Source organism: Camellia sinensis, chromosome 4 (genome assembly GCF_055761805.1).
Source record: "Camellia sinensis isolate YWXY chromosome 4, ASM5576180v1, whole genome shotgun sequence".
NCBI classification, from domain to species: Eukaryota; Viridiplantae; Streptophyta; class Magnoliopsida; order Ericales; family Theaceae; genus Camellia; species Camellia sinensis.
This window is the reverse complement of record NC_138964.1, coordinates 139,113,003-139,129,663: the sequence shown is the minus strand read 5'-3', so window position 1 is coordinate 139,129,663 and position 16,661 is coordinate 139,113,003. Positions and strand designations below refer to the sequence as shown.

Sequence of the window (16,661 nt, the reverse complement as noted above, 5' to 3'; positions counted from 1 at the left end):
CAGAGATGGATTGCTAGGGCCAGAATCTAGCTATCTGAAAGTAGTCCTCTATTGGACCGAGATATTATCAATAAAGAGGGTCGAGCTATGTGTAGCTCAACAGGGTGCCATTCGGTAGATCGGCTTCTAGTCACAAGGCTCGAACAACAGGGGACCGAAATGAGGCAGCTCGTTCAGGAATGTATATTTGAGCATAAGGGTGTGGTCATCTCACTTGGCTTACAATGATGAGGATATTCTAAGGATAAGCATTATTCTTGGGCATGAGACTCCTAAGAGAACTCTACGAAAGAGAGTTTGAGTCATACTGGGATTGTACCAACCATCTCACTTAGTTGGTAGTGAGCATAGTGTTATCAAGATAGGCATTATCCTTGGGAGTGTGATTCCTATGAGCACTCTGCTAAGGAGAGTTGGAGTGTTACTAGGATTGTGCCAAGTGGAATCTATAAAAGCTCATGACAAGGCCTATGCACAGGTATTGCACAGAGCTTTTGTGTCTATTGTCTATTTACTGACTTAGGCATTGGAGAGGTTTTCGGCACACACCTGCCGATTAGCTCACGTTTGTATTTTCAGGTACTAAAACGACGATGTTTGGAAGAATGCAAACTTGATCAACAGGATTATACAAGAAGATTATTCCGTGCTCCTACATACACTAAGAAGCTTTTTTAGAATATTATGTTGTTACGTTTGGGAAAAGTACACTAACAAATTTTTTAGTGTGTTTAGAATGTTATGTTTGGGAAAAGTATATTAAGGAGTTTTTGTGTGTTACATTGAATGGAATGTTACATTTGGAAAAAAATACACTAAGAAATTTTTTTAGAATGTTATGTGATTACATTTGAGAAAATTATATTAAGGAGTTTGTTAGTGTTACATTGATTGGAGTGTTATGTTTAGAAAAAATGTACTAAAGAGTTTTTTTAATGTGTTACATTGGAGTGTTACGTTTGATTAAGAAGTTTTTGTGTTACATTTATTGGAGTGTTACGTTTAGAAAAAGTATACTAAAGAATTTTTTAGTATGTGTAGACCCAACTTTCTTCGCGCGCCCTTCTTTTGGAGAGGGCGCGAATTTGGTCTTATTAGCTACTACAGTTCGGACTCTTGTCACGGTTCTGTATCTAGTCTAACAAAGTGGAATGTAAGACTGATAAATCACCAAAGAGTCCAAATCCGGCAAATCGTTTTGGAAAATCAATTTTAATCAAGAAGTGCCAAACATGGACTGCTTTGCCAGATTACAGAGTCGCCACCTAAATGTTTTGTTTTGGAAAATTTAGGAAACCCTGACTTGTGCCAAAGGCCACGTGTCCGTCATCACCAAAATTGCCTCGGCTCGGGAACTTGGGTATGAAAGGGAAAGGTCCTGAAATGAGCACCCTCGCTCGCCCAATAAAAGGATCGGCCTCTACTAAGCATGATATGTTGTTTTGAAAACACATGTGTTCTTATTCCGGTTATTTAGCTAACTTACTACGTGATGCGCACAGCATACAAGTATAGGCTAGATCGCCTAAATTGGAACAAAACAATTCAATATTTGTTTTTAAAAATGGTTTAAATTTGTCACCCTCAAGTGGGCTTAGAAATGCAGATTTGCCACCAAACAATGTGGGCTTAAAATATGATGATTTGCCACTTCCAGAGTGGGCTTAAAACTCACATTTGATGAATTGTCCTAATTCAAGTAATCAAACCTCCACCCACAGGCATTCAAGCAGTTAAACATATAAGTACATAGCCTCATAGCAAGCACGCTAATATGGCAACGCTCACACTCATGCAAGTATGCTAAAGCATAACACTCACAGTGTACTCCAAGCCAAAACGAAAGCTAGTTAGAAATATGCATGATCCTAACTATACAAAATGTCTAATGCAACGCATGCAATAATGCAACTAAATAGGCTTGGCTATCTAAGATGGCATATGAATGCAATAATTTGATACACGTATTCAAATAAGTATTGAAATATGATGCAGTTTGAATGATGCATCGAGCCCGGTGCATGCAAGACAAATGAATGATGCACGCATGCAAAGCATAAGGTATACTAATCAAAACGTGTCCTAAATTAACCATCGAAAGCGGTTAAGTAAAAGGGAGAAAGAAATGGGGTTGGAAGACATGCACAGACACACACACCCTTATTACAACATTGCGCCCTCTCGAAGGAGGGTCCGAATAAATAAGCTAAGCTAATCTAAGCTAAGCTACTTATTACAAGTAAACTAATTAACTAACTCTAGCTAATTAAATATTACAATCCAAATTGAAACAAATAACTATGCTAAGTTAATTAGAATATTACAAAACAAATCAAATGACTAGTTACACGAACTAAACATAAGCAATGAAATGGCCTCCCATGCAAGGGAGAGATGCATGCTAGGTTGGCGCCATCCCGGAAACCCATTGCTTTGTCGTCAATTGCCTCTGTTTGCACTTGCCTCGATTTTTGAACATTGAACCAACTTCCACACTGTGGCTGGTTCAAAACAAGGTCACTTCTGCACAAAATTGGACTGGTGGCCGGTTGGCCACAAAAAGCGCCTGCCGGCCACCTTAACTGGCCGGTCGGCTAATGAAAGTGACCGGTCGGCTAGTTGAACTGGCCGGTCGACCACCTGCTGTTCTAGGCTTCTGGTTTTGCTGCAACAGAGGACAACAGAGGCACATCAATGTATTTGCAAGAATATGTATGCATTGCCAGACTCCTCATCATGTCTCAAACTTAAAGGAGTGTGGCACTCGGCTCTCAAGCCACCAACCAAGCATCTCAACGCATGATGGCCCGAAAACCAAGCTTGTGCAAGCTTAGTGAATGCACAAACAATACACCAAGAGTCTTCACCCCTATCATACATGATCAAGGGGGTTGGCGATCAAGAAATGTGACACATTTTATCACTTTGAGTATGAAACATCCCACATTTCTTGTGTTTGGATTAACGTCCGATCCAAACACAATGCAATGCAAACAATATGTTTATCTTTCACATGTTTTACTTGGTCCATTTCTTGTTTACTCATTTCAACTTACCAATTAGTCCATTAACCGGTTAAGTTCAATGTGTAAGCCCTCTAATGGGAAAGATGGCCTAAGCCACAAGCACCTTAAGCATGAAAGAAGCCTCATGCTTTTGGTTAGTAGAAATCCTCAAGGGAGGATTAAAACCATTAGGCATAAGAGCCTCGATTCCATGCTTAAGCCAACAAGGGGCTTAAGACCACTTTCGAAATCAAATTCAAAAGTGATGCATGGAGGAAAATTGCAGAAATTCAGTGCTGAAATGGCATGCACAAGACTCTATCATGTAAGCAATGCATGCAAGACATGTTAAGGGCCAAAAGCACTAAAGCTAGTGAAGAGCATTACACAAGAGGGATGCACTATCAGGCTTAAATGACTAAACCAGCCATGAACAGAGCTTAATCATGCCAAACAATGGCCTAAATATGCTGGAATTAAAGCTCAAAAGATTAGACAAACACGCATACGTGTTGGCTCACGAACAAGACATAAGGCACAACTCTCAAAAGCAATGAAAGAGTGGAATATGTGAGAGTGTGACGAAGTTATATGCTCTGAAATTACATACAAAATGATGCTATGGCATGCAAATAACCCAAGCAAAGCATGCTAGAAGCCTCGCAACACAAAGCTAGTCAAGGTCATTTACACTATAGATATACAAAGCGGAGCACATGTGACCAAGACCACTTGAAACAGAGTTAAAGCATGCTAAAGAAAGGCCAAAAACATGCTGGAGTGGAGCCAACACATGCTAGAATAATAGGCTAAACCATCAAGCACACTAGGCTAGTGAGCAAGATTGCACTACAAGTGTAAGAAGCAAACAACAAGTGACTAAACCAGCCAAAAACAGAGTTTAAACATGTTAAAATATAGCCAAAAATATGCTTGAACTAAGCTAACATAAGCCATAAAAACATGTTACTTTGTAATGCTAACAAGACACGGCATAGAGAGACAATGAGGGGAGGCCATCCCCCACCATTTTGGGTCTCAAAACATGGTTTTTGTCACTGAAAAACCTTTGAGTTTCAGTGGTAAAAAGGGTCAAAAAGTTTGGTTTGAAAGCCTTGAAAAATGGCACAAAAAACTATACAAGCTAAGGAACAAAAGAGAGAGACAACCCCCTAACACAAAATAGGCCTAAACCACCATTTTTACGATTGAAAAATAGAGATTTTCTCAGTTCAAAATCACCCCAAAAACAGTTTGCAAAGGTGGCAAAACAAGTGTGCAAGACAAGCTTAAAAGGGACAAGTGCTTACCCTTGAAGCACAACAGCAAAACAAGTGCAAATCTGAGCCAAAACCAGCTTTGAGAGCTCAAATAGGACCTCCAAGAACCTCAGCAACAAGGTATAGGTGTTTGGTCTAGGGTCTCTTTGCAAGAGTGTAGGAAATTCTCACTTCTAAGCACAATATAGGAAGAAAGAGAGGCTTCTAGAGAGAGAGGCTGGAATTTTGCTCACAAAATTATAGAGAGAGAGAGAGAGAGAGAGGTTCCCAAACTTGTTAAGCTTTCAAAATGTTCTAACCCCTCAAACCATAGAGAATGGCCTCTATATATAGCAAAACGAGAGCCTTGGGTCGGAAATATCTGATTTAAAGACAACTGGAGCATTTGGAAGACAGCTGGAGCAAAAGATCTACAAATTCTGAGCTTTCTAGGCATTTTTGGCTGACCGGCCATCTTTTTGGCCAACCTTCTACTAATGATGGCCGACTGTACACATTTGTGGCCGACAGGACACTATCAGTGGCCGACAGCAAATTCTGTCCAATTTCAAATGGGCATAACTTCGTCATATGGACTCCTTTTCAGGTCATTCTTATGCCTAAATTGAAGCTCCGGAAGTAAGCTTTCCAATGGTGGCAGCCTCACATCAAAATTTTAACTATGCAAAACATTATGCCTCTTTTAGTGAATGCTGCTCAGTTTTGATCCTAATGAATTGATGCCCAACTTCCAACAACCATATCTCCCCCATCCGGACTCGGCTTTAGGAGATTCTTGAGTGCAAAATGAAACCCCGGAAGTCTTCTTTCCAACGGTGGTGGCCTCATAGCTTAAATCCAAGTATACAAAAGGATAGGCCTGATTTAGCGAGGCCTGCTTGACTCTCTCTTAACAATTCAGGCCCAACTTCTTCCCTAACTGGGTTTCTTCTCTTTTCTCCAATTTCTTCAACTCCAAACCTCTAAACAAGATGTTTTGGAAGATTTTTCAAAGAATTCACATCTCTTTTATTCATTTCCACTTTGTCCTTACTCGATTTACCGAAAAGCGCAACATTTAACAAAATGCGAGCGTTGGAACATCGTAGAAACTTTATTTCAAAAATATTTTGAAAGAAAGGGTTTTCCATTCAAAATAACTTTGGTCCAAAATGAGGTGTGAGGTTAGGATTTGACTCTCCTCTTGTCAAAGAAATCGAACATTTGCACTGCACACCTTTCATCACCAAGTAAACAATCAGCAGCGCCTAAGTCTTAAGGGCGGTCAAAAATAGGGTGTCTATAGTATGTTACATTGCAATGTTACGTTTTTGGGGTGTTACATTGGAGTGTTACGTTTGAAAAAAAAAAGTACACTAAAGAGTTTTTTTGAAGTGTTACGTTTAATAATTTCAACATTATGAGAAAACTCACATTTTGGTCATTTATGTAATTCAAACTAAAATGGAACCTGTGGGTCTATAAAAAAAAAAAAAGAGGACCAAACAGTTTATAAGATCATTATTTGGGATTTATTGGTACTTCACCCTTTATTTAATTGGTATGAAATTATATTAAACAAATTTTGTTTACTAACAACAATTAAATTTTTAGAGAAATAATATAGTTTCCTTATGAGTTTTTATAATTTATTTAATGGAATCACTTATATAAATTTTATATAAATTCTTACATTTTGACCTTCTTAACGATAAATCTTGTACAAATAATATTTAATTGAAATTATTCTATTATAATTTTATTAGCCCAATTAGCTTCTATTGAATAATATTTAATAATGATTTAGTCAAATAAAATTCAAGCTGATCCATTGATAGCTCGATAAATCGATCTTATACCTTTCCTTTGGCAATTTTCCTCCCTCTACTAGAAGAATTTCGAGCTTCATCATAACTCAATCCCAATCTAGTTAAGGGTAATTGGGTAATTTTAATCGAACAACCAAAATCCTAACTAGGTGTGACTCAACTAGGTAAAAGTCTAGAATTAAAAAAGTTAAGTATTCAATATTCTTGAAACGCCACGCATTCATATTTCAAGACTAATTATTATATCTTATATTTTTTAATTATTCAATACAAAATCATCAACTTTATAATTTTTCACTAATTATATCTCTCGGAAGATTACGTGGCGTAATCTAGAATCCCCCCCAGAGGGTAGAGCTAAGAAAAATGGCTTTACCGCCAAAGCCACGTGTACACTCCTTAGAGATAATGACGTGTACGTGTAACCGCAGCCTCCCTATAAATACCCCTCATTCGATCCAATCCGCTTTTCTCTCTCTGACAGTTGTTTCTCTCTCCTCTCAAACCGATTGTGAATTGGAGAGAGAGTGATACATACAATATAGACATAAACACACACTGGTTGGAATCTGAACAACGCAGTTTCTTTCTCCCTAGCTAGGGTTTCCTTCGATCTAGGGTTCCAATCACTTTCTCTCTCTTCTGCTGTCTTCACTGTTTGAAGATCCGATTCGATTGCTTCTCTCTCGTTATCTGTATATATCTCTCCTGTCTTGGCTCGAGATCGGGGCCAAGCGCACAACAACCTGTCCCAGAGATCTCTCTTCAACTTCAGCGGCCGGTTAGGGCTTTGGAGTCGGATCACACTCACTGGTTCTCTCTCTACTCCCAAGTGCAGAGAGGTATTCAATCAATTAATCCATTTCAACTCTGCATTGTCTCTTATTCTACTGTTCTTGATTGGATTTGATTGTGTTGTTTAGGATTTGTGAGTGTAAAATGGCGTCGAGGGAGGGGTTTTTGACGGAGGAGCAGCGGGAAGTACTGAAAATAGCGACAGAGTATGCGGATGTTTTGTCGTCGTCACCAAAATCACAGACTCCGAAATCGCCTACTACGTCTATGCTTTCTGAACATCACATTAAAGCTCCTGCTGGTGGGAAAGCCGCTACAGCTGGGATTGCTGTGAGGCATGTGCGTCGTACTCATTCTGGGAAGCTCGTGCGCGTGAAGAAGGGTGAGTCGGTTACCATTTTATTGTGTATGATGGTAGTGTGATAAATTTTTGAAAAAAATAAATAAATTAGGCTTTGTATTGGGGACAGTAATGCAATTAGGGGTTCAAATTGTTTATCAAATGCTTGGCTGCGGTGTATTTTGCTGCGTGGTGAAAATCCTCAAGAAGTTAAAATCTGTATTTTATGTTATTTGTTTACAAAGTCAAGAAGATACATGTCATGACATGAGTTTTTCGTATTATTTTGGAATTTGGCTAAGCTTCAGAATAGAAGGCAATACGGAAGTCACCAATCCTTTATGCAGGAATGGGAGCGCAAAAAACATCTCGAGTTAAAATATCTTGAAAATGGTGCATCAACAGAGTGCCTATGGGGTGTTTGGGAAGAAAAAATTTTGGTTTTTTTTGGCTAAAATAGCACTAAAAAACATAATAAGCTAAAATAACCAATAATCAAATTCATAATCATTTCACTTTTTCTCTCACAAACATCACATCCAACTATGAAAAAAATCCAACTCTTTTTCCAAACACAACTATTTCCAAACACCCACTATATATATGTAGATAAATATATATCCACTTGAAAGTTAACCTCAAGGGGTTGGCCTGCCTAGAGCCTTAGGGTGTGCTCCCTCCAAGGTCTCAGATTCAAAACTTTCTACATATAAACAATATCTTGGGGCCAATCCATGCAGGGCTTTGCCTTGACTTTAATTGGAGCGTCCGCTAGTGAACGGTAGTATTGGTCCCTGAATTTGTCAGTCCAATGGGCTGGATACTGAGTGATCAAAAAAATATATCCGCTGGAAAGTTTTCTCTAATATTTAACACATCCCACGTCGGTTGGAAAAATGAAGAGAGAACTCCACTCTTTTATAGAAGTTGCCCTCAATGTTTGTCCCACTTTGTGTTCCAAGGGTTATTATGAGTGCAGTGCATGAACCTTGTATATTACACAAGGAAATGGCTAGCTGGCCTTCTATGTGACCATATTTTTGGAAATGCAAAGCTATAAATTGTTTCTTGCGATTTATTCATTCATGGACGTTTAGACATTTAATCCGATCTCTTCATTCCAAAACTTTGTCCATTCTCAAAATGCATGATGCTTAATTTTAATACATCAAATGCATCTACACGTGACTTGTTAACCGTACCATAACATTCGACTTACGCTTCTTGTGGGAGGTGTTACATTGTATAGAAGGGTGTTCAATAACACTTACTCGTTGACTTTGACGATGGACACTAAGGCTCCGTTTGGTAAGACTCTCTGACTATGATTTGAGAATATAAGTTATATTTTGAGTTTGTGTGTTTTGAAATTATGATTTGAGTGTAGAAAATTTGTTTGGTTATGATTTTTTAATAGAGTTTTGAATTGAGTGTGAAATTGAGTTTTAAAAGTTTGATTTGACATGTGAAGTAAGAAAATTTGTTTGGTTATGAGTTTTGGAAAGAGTTTTCAAAACTTAATTCAAATTGTTATAACTCATAACAAAACACACTACTTTCACACTATTAAAAATTCTGATCAACACTCATAACCAAACTCTTTTTAAAATTCAATTAAAAAAATTTATTATTAACAGAAAATAACATTAATCAATTTTTTAATTGAAAATACTACAAAGGAAATAATTTTTTTCAAAATAAATATTCAAAAAATTTAAATCATAAATATTTAAATAATTTAAATAATGTAAAAAATTTAATAAGTAAAAAATTTAAATCAATATTCAAAAAATTTAAATCGTAAAAATTTAAATAATTTAAATATTCAAAAAATTTAAATAATTTAAAATTTAAAATTTTAATATTTTAAATTTAAAACAACTCTACACTCAAATCATAACTGAACACATAAAACAAAATTCAACTAAGAAATTATTTTTAAAACTCATAACCAAACTCATAACCAAACACATAACTCGAAATTTCATACTATTTTCACAACTTTACATTCAAATTGTAACCAAATACATAACAAAAAAATTAAAATATTTAAAAATTAAAATATTTAAAAATATTCAAAAAATTAAAAAATTAAAAAAATCGTAACATATTTAAATTTTAAAATATTTAAATATTTAAAATATTTAAAAAATTAAAATATTGATTTGAATTGAGTTTTGAAAAGAGTTTTGAATTATGTGTTTGGTTATGAGTTTTGAAAAGTAATGATTATGTTTTAAATTGAGTTTTGAGAAATGGGTGTAGAATTATTATTTGAAAGCTCAAAACAAACACCACACTCAAATCAATGGGTGAAACTATAGATAGTTTGAGAGGCTTACCAAACGGAGCCTAAATTTTTGGGACATCTAGAAAAGAAAGTATGGGGACTAGTCTTCAAATGTCTATAGTGTTTTAAAAGATTTAGGATATAGTGTTTTGTACAAAATGTAAACTTGGGTGTTAAGTTTTGGTGTAGACAATACAATGTGTGCAAAGATCCAATCTCGAGTATTTGAGCGTATTGCATTAGTTTAGGACAGATTTATCTATCGAGCATTAAGTATCTATCAAGGAGTGTTGCGTTGCTATGATTCATCTTTGCAGAGATTTTATGAGCAGCTCGCAGCTCTACTTTAATCCCGCTCGAGTAGTGTGACACTGAGTCATAAGAATACAGATCTTGAGAGGCATGCTTAAAGTTTATTCGAATTCACTTCTTTTGATATCTAGGGTTTGGAGGGTGGTGTGCCATTTGTAGGTGTCGTTTTTTGACACTTGTGTACTTGCCTTTTTCTTTTGTTCCGTCATTAGCGGACTCCCTGCCCCTCATCTCCTAGTACCTTTTCTTTTCATCAATAAAATCTCTTTTGTTGCTGATCGAAAAAAGGACTACTTGTCCCTCATCTCCTAGTACCTTTTCTTTTCATTAATAAAATCTCTTTTGCTGCCGATCAAAAAAATAATCCTAGAGAATTTTTAACTTTCCTAAAGCCTTAACAAACCTAGGAAACTTCTTTTGTATATTTAGTAACGACCTGTTTTGCTTATGTATGATTGAGAACTTCTCTGATGTTATATAAAACCACACCACCCCACTGCACTTTGATCACTCACTGTGCATTGGTTATTCTTGTCATTTGGCTAACTGCAATTGGAGGCATAAAAAACAAAGATGGAGACAAGAGATCAAGACCACGTGCAATTGTAGTACAAGCTTGAAAACATGAAGATGAAAATGTCACAGCTAATGCATTTAGGTTGAGTTGTAATTCATTTAATTGAGTCTTTGTTTTAAACTTTTGATCTAGTAGATTTTTGACAGGCAATGGTGCCCATAGTTTCTTACACATGGGGATTGTTGTTCCCAAAGATAATCCTTTCCACTTATATATTAGAATTGGCAAACTGAATTGGATTAAATAATTCACTTGGTAAATTTCATTGGTAATAAATTATAAGTTTAACCTATTCAACCCCCTCTAGATTCAAATGTGTGTGCTTTGGCGATTTCATATAGTTTGCTTGTGTAGAGGTTATCCGTAAATGATCAATCCTTGCTGTTGATCATGATAGATAGGTGAGGCTTATTATTACTACTTTCAAAATGATTTTTTTTTGGGTGTATGAACATGTCTCTTAGGCCAGAATGCCACAGGTTCAAAGGGTTGACAAGTTTATATCATGAGGATCTAATCGAGTAACTACCCTTCATGGATTTTTAATATTTTAGGTTGGCCGCTTAGGCGTTCCTCCCTCCATTAACTGATGATGGCAATTACTGAATACATTTGATGTTTTAGATGAGTGCCTGGTTCATTAATTGTTTGTGTACTAGAAAGGCAAGCTAAAAAAAAGGGGGTTTTGAAGGATTGGAGCTACTGATCCATGAGCTGAAACTTAAAATCTTGAAATTTCTTTTGTTATCGCCTTTAGTTTGTTACCTATTTTGGAAGTTTTTCATTCTTTTGTATGTATTTATTTATTATTTATTGTCTGATCTTAATTTTCAAAAGTGTTATTTGTTCTCTTTCTTGTTTTTCCAATTCACACGTACTTCATGGAATCTTGGGAGTTGAGTTAAAGGATGTTTGGTCCCTTCCCTAGTTCATTAATAACATTTATTTGTTTGTGATACTTGTTGATGAAACTAGTTTTTTTTCGATGCTTGCAAATACAGTACCTTGCCTTCATTTGTGCCTCTATGTTGTGGATGCTAGTTTCCCATTTACTTCATTGGATAAATGCCACTCCATGCACCTTGTTGCCATATTTTTATGTCATAGTTTCACTTATGTAAATCTTCTTGTTGTAAGGACCACAGACACTGTTTTCAATCTTTTAGATGAATTTTTGTATGGGGAATTGAATGTTTATTTATCTCTGTGCATGCATGGCACATTTGTTTTATTTGCAACAGAGACTAATTGGTATGTTGTCTTGAGGAAGCAATAGGCCAGCCAAGTTGAGAAAGAAAATGCTGTGTATATAAAATGTATATAAATGACAATATACAATCACTGTATTATTTTTCAACAACGATTGAAATTTTAATGTTGTGTATTTACACCTTATTATATATGTCAATGTTGTGTGGTGTTTCCCTGTAGTCTGAACTGCATGCTCTTGCTTCAAATTTTAGTAATGATGTAAATGTGGGTAGTGGACACCAGTGTTTGAAACAGATATGAAATAACACTTCCAAAGACTCGGATATTAAATCAATGTATCATGCACTGTCTATTTGAGCTGTCCAAAGTGACAAAATGAGAAAAAGGAGGTATACCTACATTGAAGGTTCAGCATTGGATAGATTGGGGCTTTTGTGGACACATTCTCCCTCTTCTAGTCATAGAAGTTCATAACCTTTCATTAATTTTTTTTTTTTTTCAATTAAGAATATTTTCATGAAGTACGGTTTTTTTTTTTTATTATTATCCGCTTTTCATGATTTATTGTTGAATGAGTTAATAGTTGTGATTTTGTTTAAAATTAGTAAATGCATGGTTTTGTATATAATTGTATCAGGTTTTCTTAACCACATGAACAGATTAGTCTACTTTTCCGTCAAGAGTGAAACCTTTTTCTCTCCTTTTGTATTTTTCCTCTTCTCTGGTTTTTGATCCCATGTTTTGGACAGGTGATTACTGCTTGCTGTTGACATTGCTTGTCATTTTTAGCAGCCTTATTCAACTAATATTTGATTAATTGTTTTGTTGAACATTTATGATAACAGATGGTGCTGGTGGCAAGGGCACCTGGGGGAAATTACTTGACACTGATGGTGAATCTTGTATTGATCGAAATGATCCAAACTATGACAGCGGGGAGGTAATGGCTGATTTTAGTTCAAGTAAATGTGTCTTACTTGCTGTCTTACCTAAGAGATAGATAGGCTTTTCTCGGTGGTTTTGGCTAGCCCTGTTGTTTCAGTGGTTTGCTCTTGAAATAAAATAGATTTGTAATTGTTTTTCTTGTAATTTATTTTTTCACGTGGAGCTTGGTCCTGTATGTGTTACGGGCTTCTGAAGTTATCCTTGACTTCTACAGGAACCATATCAGCTCGTTGGGGCGGCTGTTTGTGACCCCTTGGATGAATACAAGAAAGCTGTGGTTTCTATTATAGAGGAATACTTCAGCAATGGCGATGTGGAATTGGCAGCATCTGATCTCAGAGAATTGGGTTCTAGCGAATATCTTCCATATTTTGTAAAAAGGCTTGTTTCCATGGCCATGGACAGGCATGACAAAGAAAAGGAAATGGCTTCAGTTCTCTTGTCGGCTCTCTATGCTGATGTTATCGGCTCAGTTCAGATTAGCCAGGGGTTTGTCATGCTCCTTGAGGCTGCTGATGACCTTGCTGTGGACATACTGGACACAGTGGACATCCTTGCTTTGTTTATTGCTCGTGCTGTGGTAGATGACATTCTCCCTCCAGCTTTCCTCACCAGGGCAAAGAAAATGCTCCCGGAAACCTCCAAGGGATTGCAAGTTATCCAAACAGCTGAGAAGAGCTATCTCTCGGCTCCGCACCATGCTGAACTTGTTGAGCGGCGATGGGGCGGTAGCACCCACATTACAGTCGAGGAAGTAAAGAAAAAGATAGCTGATCTTTTGAGGGAATATGTGGAGAGTGGAGACACTTCTGAGGCCTGTAGGTGCATACGGGAGTTGGGTGTTTCATTCTTTCATCATGAGGTTGTGAAAAGGGCTTTGGTTCTTGCCATGGAGATCCAAATAGCAGAACCACTCATACTGAAGTTGTTGAAGGAAGCATCGGTGGAAGGCCTCATAAGTTCCAGTCAAATGGTTAAAGGGTTTGCACGATTGGCTGAGTGCCTTGAAGACCTTGCTCTCGACATACCGTCTGCAAAAACGTCGTTTCAATCTTTGGTCCCCCAGGCAATCTCTGAAGGTTGGCTTGATGAGTCATTTTTCATGTCCTCAGGTGAAAATGGAGAGGTAGAAGACAAGGATGATGATAAAATTAGACGATATAAGGAGGAAATTGTGACAATAATTCATGAGTATTTTCTCTCGGATGACATTCCTGAACTCATCCGAAGCCTTGAAGATCTTGGGTTGCCCGAGTTTAACCCAGTTTTCTTGAAGAAGCTGATCACCCTTGCCATGGACAGGAAGAACAGAGAGAAAGAGATGGCTTCTGTTCTGCTATCAGCGCTTCATATCGAGATCTTCTCAACTGAAGATATAGTTAACGGTTTTATCATGCTTCTGGAATCTGCTGAAGATACAGCACTCGACATTCTGGACGCGTCAAATGAACTTGCTCTTTTCCTCGCCAGGGCTGTGATCGATGATGTCTTGGCTCCGCTAAATTTGGAAGAGATAGGAAGCAAGTTGCCGTCAAATTGCAGTGGCAGCGAGACGGTACACATGGCTCGTTCACTTGTAGCCGCACGTCACGCAGGTGAGAGGATCCTGCGGTGCTGGGGTGGCGGAACCGGCTGGGCCGTGGAGGATGCAAAGGATAAGATACAGAAGCTTCTAGAAGAATATGAGAGTGGCTGTGTTGTGAGTGAAGCTTGCCAGTGCATTCGTGATCTTGGAATGCCTTTCTTCAACCACGAGGTTGTGAAGAAAGCTTTGGTTATGGCTATGGAGAAGAAGAATGATAGGATGCTGGATCTGCTGCAGGAATGCTTCGGCGAAGGGCTGATCACAATCAATCAAATGACAAAGGGATTTGCGAGAATCAAGGATGGGCTCGATGATCTGGCTCTCGACATTCCTAATGCAGAGGAGAAGTACAACTTCTATGTAGAGTTTGGCAAGAAGAAAGGGTGGCTCCTCCCTTCTTTCGGTTCCGTTGCAGCAGCAGCAGATACTTTACTGACAATTCCGGCAGCTGCAGCTTCTTGAGAAGAACATGATATTTCGATTTGTTTCTCTCACATGTATGTTGTTACTCATTTATACCCTATTGTACTCTTTTTTAAACTTGTGTTTTTGACTTAGAGATGTGGATAGAAATGGGACATTTGAAGTCCTTGGGATGTTTTTCTTTCTTAATGGGTGGTTTAATAGCGATCAAGAATGTATAAAGTTGGTATTTGGTTCAGTTCACATATAACAAGTTAGGGTTATGATATTAGTTGTTGTCACATGCATGATAATAGTAGCTACATTTTTTTTGCCTCCCACTTCTACTTCTGAAAGTTTTTGGTGTTTGTTCCTCTCTGCTGGATTATGAAGTGCCTAGTTATATCCTGGGATTTCTTTGAGGCCATGGTTTAATAAATTATTTATTGATTTTTTTTTTTCCTGAAGGAAGATGAGCAAGACATGTTACTAAATTTATTTTAAAAAAATTTGAGATCCAAACACATTTTGAAAATGGAGCACCCTTTACTATGTAGTTGGTGGTTGGTTATGCGATAATTAGTGAAAGTTATGCGATTGTGTTTTGCTCCATTATGCATATTGATGGATAATTATTTAGATAGATGATTGGTTATGTGCATCCACTTGAAGGGAAAAATAGATAATTGATGAAAAATATGTTTATTTACTTGAACAATATGTTGATTTACTAGACATTATGTTTGGTTTAGTTAATAGTAGAACAATATGTTTATATTTCAAAAAATTATAAGTAGATTAATAATTGAACAATATTTGCCTAATACTAGTTTGTTTGGTGAATGTTATATAATTTTTCTTGTAAACATATTATGTAAAACCATGGTTCCAAACCAATCAAACTGTATTTAAATAATTTGGTTCGGATTGGTTCTATGATCTAAATTGATTGGTTTAGTTTCTATTTTTATGGAACCATAAACAATGCATTAGTTCTGATTTTATCTCAAACTGAATCAATTCAGACCATCCTCACCTATATGGCCGGTGGCAGTGGTGGTGATGATATAGATAGATAGGTAAATTACGTGAACATATAAGAGCATCTCCAATAATTTACTAAATTTTTCACCAAATCTGAATAAAAAAAAGACCATTTTCTCAATCTAATACAGACTGCTCCAATGGTTGTCATCAAAGCAGGGGTCAACCGGTGGGTTGATCGGCTGGTTGACCAGATAGTGTATTTTTTTTTTTTTACCTCTTTAAATCTTTTGACCTGTTTAAACCAACCTATTTGCAAGGGAATCGGTCGACCGGTTGGTCAACCGGCCGGTTGATTGGTTGGTCTCTCCCAACGGTCACGCACAGTAAATTGGTGAAATCTTCCCTCTGTTCTCACTTTGATGAAAAATTTGGTGAATTCTCGTTTTGATACCAATTTGATGAAACCATTGGAACTGCAAAAAGTGACTTTTTCACCAAATTTCAAATTTGATGCAAGGTTTGGTGAAGCGTTGGAGATGATCTAAAGTGACACATAGACAACTAAGAAGATGACAAGTGGACAAATAGATAACACTTGAACAGATAATAATATGATTTTTTAAATTGACATTTAAACAAATAGAATAATATGATTTTTAAAATTATTATTGTCCTTTAGTCTTTCGGAGAATAGAGTTTGAAACAACTGTCTCAAAAGTTATGAAATGGGACTTGAAAAAAATAATATAGCTATATCATATTATTATGTACAAATTTTTGTTTGGGGATGGAATATCATATTATGTAAATTGACTGTGTTCTCCCTCCATGTGTATGTCAAAGAACACCTACAGAGAGAGTTTAACAATGTATTTATATTTCAAGTATGCACGAAAAAAAAAATAAAAAAATTGACATAATAGAAAATGTCAACAAAGTACAACAAAAAGCTCTTAATTACAGAGCTGACCACATGGAGTTATTTTTCCACTGTTTATATTATCATCAAGTTGTCACCTCCTCATGAATTCTGGCATATTAAGCAATTAAATGCTTTGAATCTCCGTTGCCCTTCATCCAAAAAAAAAAAATGAATTACAACAAAAACATTACAATTGAGCAT

At 36.7% G+C, this 16,661-nt stretch overlaps 1 protein-coding gene and 1 long non-coding RNA gene across 2 annotated transcripts; one reads left to right on the top strand and one right to left on the bottom strand.

Annotated features, from left to right (window-relative positions):
• The first annotated feature begins 6,496 nt into the window (after positions 1-6,496).
• On the top strand, positions 6,497-14,892 carry LOC114314109 (MA3 DOMAIN-CONTAINING TRANSLATION REGULATORY FACTOR 1). Its single transcript, XM_028260559.2, has 4 exons — positions 6,497-6,935; positions 7,017-7,270; positions 12,465-12,559; positions 12,779-14,892. The coding sequence occupies exons 2-4, from the start codon at positions 7,033-7,035 to the stop codon at positions 14,609-14,611; spliced, it is 2,166 nt and encodes a 721-aa protein (XP_028116360.2). The 5' UTR covers positions 6,497-6,935; positions 7,017-7,032; the 3' UTR covers positions 14,612-14,892.
• Positions 14,893-16,312: 1,420 nt separating this feature from the next.
• LOC145789539 (uncharacterized) lies at positions 16,313-16,628 on the bottom strand. Its single transcript, XR_014327564.1, has 2 exons — positions 16,509-16,628; positions 16,313-16,386 (listed from the first exon to the last, which is right to left on the bottom strand). It is a non-coding gene; the product is annotated as an uncharacterized LOC145789539 (long non-coding RNA).
• Positions 16,629-16,661: the final 33 nt, after the last annotated feature.

Bases quoted from the DNA above. Each gene is read 5' to 3' on its own strand.
- LOC114314109 (XM_028260559.2), top strand. From the start codon at position 7,033: ATGGCGTCGAGGGAGGGGTTTTTGACGGAGGAGCAGCGGGAAGTACTG. The intron at 7,271-12,464 runs GTGAGTCGGTTA...TTATGATAACAG, and splicing joins GCTCGTGCGCGTGAAGAAGG to ATGGTGCTGGTGGCAAGGGC. The intron at 12,560-12,778 runs GTAATGGCTGAT...TGACTTCTACAG, and splicing joins CAAACTATGACAGCGGGGAG to GAACCATATCAGCTCGTTGG.